This window comes from Pollachius pollachius (assembly GCF_949987615.1).
Source record: "Pollachius pollachius genome assembly, chromosome: 4".
NCBI classification, from domain to species: Eukaryota; Metazoa; Chordata; class Actinopteri; order Gadiformes; family Gadidae; genus Pollachius; species Pollachius pollachius.
Window position 1 is genome coordinate 18,300,658 of NC_136937.1, and position 7,500 is coordinate 18,308,157.

A 7,500-nucleotide genomic window follows, 5' to 3' on the forward strand; every position below is an offset into this window, starting at 1 on the left:
TTGAATCAGGCCCTGAGATAGAGGGTCTCTTTTTGTGGCTGCTCTCCTAGCAAATTGTGTTCCCACAGACAACAAGAGATGAGGACGAACAGCCCTGGGCCAGAGGAGCACTGCACACTTGAGTTACGCATGAGGACTCATTCCTGCCCCATTGCAACAGAAGCATCCCTTCATGGCAGCATCACAGCTTTTCAGACTGACAAACGTATTACACTGCTGACTTATGACCATAAGAGGGCTATTCGCATTTTACTCAAACTTATCTTGCTTGTCGACAAGGAAGGTGTTATCAAGGTCTGTTTAATTTCATCCATATTCTTACACCAATAGGTAACCGTGAAATGATTAACAAACGTTGTTGAAGTATTGACAGCTCATCGTTGTTAACCTTGTACTAACATCTATTTGGATGTGTTTTTCCTCAGGTTTTGAAAACAAGTATTTCTAAAAATCCCAGTGTTCCGTCACATCAAAGCTGCCTCTTTCACACTCAAGAAACCTTCGCTTCTCATTAAAAAAAGAACAAGTCGAGCATCACCTCCATATATACAGTTAACTGAGCAGAAAGTAGCGCTTTCACCTGAACCAAAATAACAAATATAATCTGCTTGTCCTTTGTTGTCTTTTGCTTTTTCTGGTAAACCTAAGTCTTTCCGCTGTGTTTCTTAAGGTGTTAACTATTATATTACACTGTGATAATAATGAAGGCAATGATAAGGTTGATGGCTAGTACTAGTAGTAATAATATTATTATAACAATATTCATCCTACTATTTAAAAAAGAAGACCAGCATTTCTATCATTATAAATACTTTTAGCAGATTAAGAGTCTTCTTTTACCTAGAGGCTCTTCAATCTTCTGGGACCATCTGAAAAGATACATGTTTAATAATAAATATATGTATGATTGGCTTGCTTTTACACTTGTGTGCTTATGTTTGGTGAGATGCCCAAGTTTTTAGTCCATTCATTAATGTAATTTTAATGGCCCTTCCATTCCAATGAGCACATTATCCCAATGCCTGAAATGACAATTTAAATGAAAGCTACTTTTGTTTGTTGTGCTCGTTAAAATGCACACACAATTAAACGTAATTACACAAGAATGAGTCAACAGAGACATTTTAGTTCGTTACGCCATTCTTGTCGCTTCATTTGCGTCACCTTAAACCATAACTGCAACATTTGTCAGACGGATTTCATGTATTAAAATACTTTTTATGTATATATACTATTGGTTTAACACAATATTGGTGTATTTGGAGAAGGCCTAAAGTTTTGCACGGCCGCAGAGTTGGAGAAAGGTGACATTAGGGAGAGAAACATCCGTGGCCCCGCGATGAAATTCAGCCCCTGGTTCACGGCGATCGCAAATGCATTTTTCATTTTTTTGCCCAGAGGGTAATCGATGACGGGGATGACGAGACAACACAGCACCCTCTGAATAAGCAAAGGTGCTCAGGGAGGTTCAAAGTGGCCAGCCGGCTCATTCAGATGCACTCTGCTAAACCTTGAGTTTTCCGTATTCCTGCCGCGCTGCCACAGTGTAGCTAACACGTAGCATTCAGAACACGTACTCCATTGCAAACTGCACTCTCCCTAATGGTCCTGCAGGTCTGGCCTCAGACCGAGATGTCATCTATTTACATTACTCTCTCTACATATTCTGCACAGTGCTTTTCCTCTGTGGGCAAAACTATACAAACATTCTGTATATGTTGTGTTTAAAGGTTCTGCAGGTAAGCGATACCAAAGTTGTATAGTGCGAGCTGAAAAGAGTGACAGAGGGCCAAATTTCAAAGAAAGCAACCAAAACAACATCACCTCCCTCTCTCCTCCCTCTCACCTCCCTCTCTCCTCCCTCTCACCTCCCTCTCACCTCCCTATCACCTCCTTCCCTTTCTAGTTTTGCCGTTAAGAATGTGTTGCATTTCGTGAACCTGTGATTGACAGGCAAAAGGGATTCAGAAATAATAATTTGTAGACGTAGGAAGACACGTGAAAGTGCCAAATGACACGACTGCCATGTTTTGTGTTTTATTTACTTTGCCTGGGTTACTGGTATTTATGTCATAAAAACAGGGGTTTTAATCACACACTGGAAAAACTGTCTTTATAAGACCCAAGTTGACCTTATGAAACACAAATAGCAAATCTAAAATGGGTTTGCATTATTAATTCAGGTTGTTAGATTTTCAGTAGACCAACATTTATGATCCATGGAATGGTTTCTGTAGAAAAATGACTCAATTAAATACGAGCACTGTCCAGTTGTTGATTTTGACAGAAAGATCACATTGCGGACGTAAGGCAACAGGCCAGCAAAAAAATCAACCATGTCCATTTATATGGTGGTGTTCCAGAAATGAAACAACCCAGGGCACACAAAGGCGTTCTTCACCGCGAGCATCTCGCTTTTCTTTAACTCTAAGGAGGATACTGAATGTGGTTCTCTTTTGTGGAGGCTGGAGACCAATGTGAAACAGCACTGAAGACGTATTTGCCTTACTCCTAGATGTGACACCTTACTCAAACAAAACAGGCACTTAGTGTGGGGGGTAAATGCAGGTAGGATGGGAGGTAAGTGGACTGTGAAAAAGTGTCATCAACACGGTAATACAGGCTTTCTGCGAGGGAGGCAATGACATGTTATGATTCTATGATATGATTGCATGAGTTTTTGATTTAATTGTTTAAGACGTAAACCTGCCAGCATACACAAAAATATTAGCAAATGTTTGCTGTGGAGGAAAATAGACTCTGGTTTGTGGAATGATTGGTTACAATCCTTGGGATTTGGTTTGAAATGGGTTTCAGGAAAGCCATGAAAATAGAGGCTAGGATTTTTGTTCAGTTTGATCAACTCATCTTTTTTTATTTTCAGCGTTTTCCTCACATGTGGTGCTGATTAAAAACATGGTCACTTTTCTTCTGGGGTCTGACCTCATTCTCAAGTTGTACTTTAAAGGTCAACCACAGCGGTAAATCGTAGGCGTACACTAGCGGGCAAACTTGAACCCAAGTTCATCATCCAATAGACACCACAAGCACTCACACACACATACACACACGCACACACACAGACACACACAGACACACACACACACACACACACACACACACACACACACACAGACTTACCGAGCCAGTGTTCCCCTGTGATCTTGCCGAAACCCTCGCGGTAGGAGTCCCAGGCTCGGAAGAAGTTCACTGAGCCATCCTCCCGGCGCTGGATCACCTAGGGATTGCCAGAGAGGTCAAGGGTCACACAGAATTCCCTTTGAAGCCAGAACTCCAGACAGTTCTTTAGACATTCTGAGTGACAGCGGCGCCTGGAAACAGACTTAATCTAGCAGTAAGGACGTCGGTAAGTTGGTTTCTCCTCAAACAAGTCACGAATGCTTACTCATTGACGATGAATAATGCAGATGTTCTCCACACTAAAAAGGCAATTTGTCGGTAGATAATAAAGGGAATCCATTAAATCTTGATTGACTTTGAATGAAAATTGCAATGCAATCTGCATACCAAATGAGAGGCGTAGAAAGGAGGTCATATCTGTAATACAGTAATTTTTAATATGTCTTAATATACAGGCTGGGCGATTAAATTATCCGCCTTTCTACGCTCTTCAAATGATGAAATTTGAGCAAGACTAGTGATGTGTAGAAAGCACTTTTTTCAGCAAGACTTTCATAAAATGAAACTAAATATTTGATTCATTCATGTTGTTTTGGTTTCTTTTTATATGTGTGTATGTGTGTATGTGTGTTTGTGTGTGTGTGTATGTGTTTGTGTGTGTGTGTTTGTGTGTGTGCGTGTGTGCTTTCATGCGCAAGGTTGTGTGTGTGTAGGTCTCCATTTGTCCGCCAGTTTTTGTGTTTATGCATTGCCTAATGCACGTGTGTGTGTGTGTGTGTGTGTGTGTGTGTGTGTGTGTGTGTGTGTGTGTGTGTGTGTGTGTGCGTGTGTGTGATTGTGCATGTGTGCGATGAGTGCGGTATCCATATCATCAATGAAATTCTCTATCCACCAAAAGAGCTGACATTTCAGGTGTCAAGCGAAGGCGGAGGTAATGTACTCCTTCAGAGAAAAACACCCACAGATTGAAAACAGGGTATGACGGTCGTAAAGTGAAGGTCAGGGTTTGTGTTGAAAATAACAAAACCAATTGTATAAGACATATTTTGTTCAACATGACTGATGACTGGCTCAAACTATCCCCCATCGGAAATCGAGAAACTAAATTCAAAATAAAATCTTCACCTTCATCGCCATCTTGACGATCTAATCATCGTCATCAGCCTTTCTGTCATCCATGATTCCATGAGACATCATCCCGCAGACGTTTCACCCTCCATGCCTCCGCGACTTCTTTAAGCTAAGCTACCAGGGGTAACCTAATCTTCTTCTTCCAAAAGAGCTGGAATCCCTTGATCGTAGCAGACACCTTCACCTTATCATACTCCCCCACGCAGGCTACGAATCAGAATCTCACTTCCTCCTCTCTCTTAAGATGCTCAATCTCAAAGCAGAAAATCCCTGCATCGCTCCCTTGATAAACGACATCCTGGCCGAGATCTTGAGGAAGGTCTGGCGGTGCTCCAATGTTTTCCATTTTCCTCCAATCAGAATCCAGGATTGCCAGCCACCCTCCACCGCACACACACACACGCATGCACGCACACACACAGGCACACTCTTCATGTTATGCAATACGCAGTCTCATTATCTGTAACTGGACCTAGCCCCACGTTAACGACCATCAGCATGTCATTAACATCATCATCATCATCATCATCATCATCATCATCATCATCATCATCATCATCATCATATTTCACAGGAACTAATTAGATCTCATCCCTGGGATGAATCGATACGTAGAGTAGAGGGTGTGTGTTTTCAGCTGCATGTATGTTTGGACTTCCATCCCTACCCTAGCATGGTATTTTTGTTCCAAACTGGTGGAAATAACGTAATACTTTTTCCCACTTAAGGAATGAGAAAGAAAACACTTTAATTTCCTTCTTATCTGACAATGTCATAGTAGCTTATTAAGTCACAGCTAAAGATAATCAGCGTAAATGCCCAATACTTAACACAATAGAGCAGCATAATCCGACCAATCTTCAAGTGTAACAGACTGATCTCAACGGGAGTCAGAGATATTTGCAACATATGTATCACACCATATGTGCTGCAAGACCTTTCAAAATATATATACTGGTGTTGCATTGGTTTGATTTGATTTATTTATTTAAACTCGAAAATCCATTGAGGGAAAAGCCCTCATTTTTGTCATTCAATAGAAGCTCAGCATGTGTTCATCACTGCCCACCAGATCTCCACCCCTTCATTCAGCATTTGTTCATCACTCCACCAGATCTCCAACCCTTTACAGGAATAATGGAAGAGTGTTAATCGTTTTTTTAACTCCTTTGCCCTCCCCTCTCTCTCCTCTTTCTCCATCCCCCATTTAGCAAACCAAGGGTTGTTCAAACTGGGAGGAGATGACTCGATAACGTTTTGTTCAAACATAATGGGGAGGATCTCCGCCTCCTCTTCGTCCTCTCCCTCATGGTCTTCATCCCTTCTTTAATCCTAAAGGAAGGACAGCCAGATCTGTATCTCCATCTTTCAACATGGTTCGGAAGCCTCTAACCAGGAACCAGTTTAGTCCAGTTTAATCTGTCTATCTCTTTTCTGCTTAAGTTTTCTTGTGACCTTTTCCGGAACAATGGAGAGCGCCAATGTTATTGCTATTGGCAAACCCCCCCCCCCCCCCCCCCCCGTCTGACTGCAGAACAAGACATGACCGACGTCCACAAAGGCTGTCTGATAGGATTGATGTGCTAATAATACATAATAGATATCTATCTATCTAAATGGGCTGTGATCATCTCGTCTTTTTAGACCTGGGACCAAAGTCCATTTTGGGGGCAGTGAAATATCAGCAAAAATAATTCTTTACATTAATATTCTTGAGATGCCTTCGCTGTACTATGTAGGGTTGAAGTCTTTGTTTAACGCCATACGCCGGTTATTGTTGACCACTGGTCACCCGAGGCTGATTTAAAATGGCTAACCGATAAGCAATTAGAGAGCTGGCAGGTTTATGATTAGGGTTGAAACCTCCTGTTCAATGGTTCCCTGGTTTCCCTTTCCCGTCCCACAATTCTGTTGAGATCCCTCGGCTATAATTGTAAATTGACCCTGAAGGTCAAGGTGTGTGTGTGTGCCCTCGAGACCCGATGGGTCGACTCCCTTCAGGGATCATTTGTCTCACACATCCACCCGCCCCCACATGAGCGGGCCACTGACGGCAGCCTCGGACGAGGTGAAGCGAGCCGGACAGGTTTTGGTGTGTGTTAACATGTGCTGCTACAAGGACCACTGTGTGCTTCTGGGCATTGTACATTTAGGGGATTTTTCTGACGCTTTTATCCAATGCGACTTACAAACATTCATGTACACATTCACACACCAATTGTAGAGTCAACCACGCAGGGCCAAAGCCAAATCGTCTTGCTCAGGGACACCTCGACACTAGGAGGAGGCAGGGATCAAACCAGCAACCTTCCGGTTACCAGTGAACCCTCTCTACCTCCTGAGCTACTGTCGCCCCTGTAGGAAAGTATGAATGAACGGAGCACATGTTTCACGTGGAACGCTGCATGGGTCAGCGCTTGCTTGTTAATCGTAATAGTGGGATGGAGCTGGTTGCAAATAGAGGACTGGGATTGGCCCAGCCTGACATTGCCGTGCAAATTCGCCAAATGTGTATTTGTCTGGAACCGCTCAGTTTACTTTGATTTCAAAAGGGCTTTATCAACAACCGCAAACCAATATATCTCTGGATACCATTGGATAGACCTACAACCAATCAGAGCAATGAGCGATATAGGGCGTTCCTATAGGCGGTGCTATAGGGCGCTGCTATAGGAGCCTCCTTTAGTTGCCTCCTATAGGACGCTGCTATAGGAGCGCCCTATAGCAGCACCCTATAGCAGCGCCCTATAGGAGGCTCCTATAGGGCGCTGCTATAGGGCGCTCCTCTAGGGTGCTCCTCTGTACAGTCTTCGTATCAGACCAGCCCCATATAAGATCACCAGTTATGCTGAAATCTGTCAGAACGGGAGGGGGACGGACACACATGCCAGAGAAAACTAAGCATAAGCGTGCAGATTCGTCCGGTTTTCAGGCTAGGAACTCCCTGCTTTTGGAGGCTTTCTCATAACTGCATTAGGCACTTATGGGAATTGATGCAACCACCGAGACAGATAGCTTCCAACGCTACACCCAAGAACCGGCAACCATGATGGTAGGCTATGAGGTTTGGAAGGCTGCAAGAAGGAAGCATTTAAGTGATTGCCGGGCCCAGGGAGAATTTAAGCAGCTCTCCTATTACGTATCATTAATCGGGGAAGCCATTCTAGAACGTATCTTAAAGCAGACAGAAACGTTTCTATTGGTGTGTGGGTTTGGAAAAAATAAAGA

At 43.1% G+C, this 7,500-nt stretch overlaps 1 protein-coding gene across 1 annotated transcript in view; it reads right to left on the reverse strand.

Annotated features, from left to right (window-relative positions):
* The window catches only part of fibcd1b (fibrinogen C domain containing 1b), a gene marked incomplete at both ends in the record, with an annotated part of 95,566 nt that overhangs the window by 35,253 nt on the left and 52,813 nt on the right, over nt 1–7,500 (reverse strand). Inside the window, one exon of the mRNA XM_079735951.1 lies at nt 3,142–3,238. Within this exon, the coding sequence (XP_079592077.1) occupies nt 3,142–3,238 (97 nt within the window). The remainder of the gene's footprint in view (nt 1–3,141; nt 3,239–7,500) is intronic.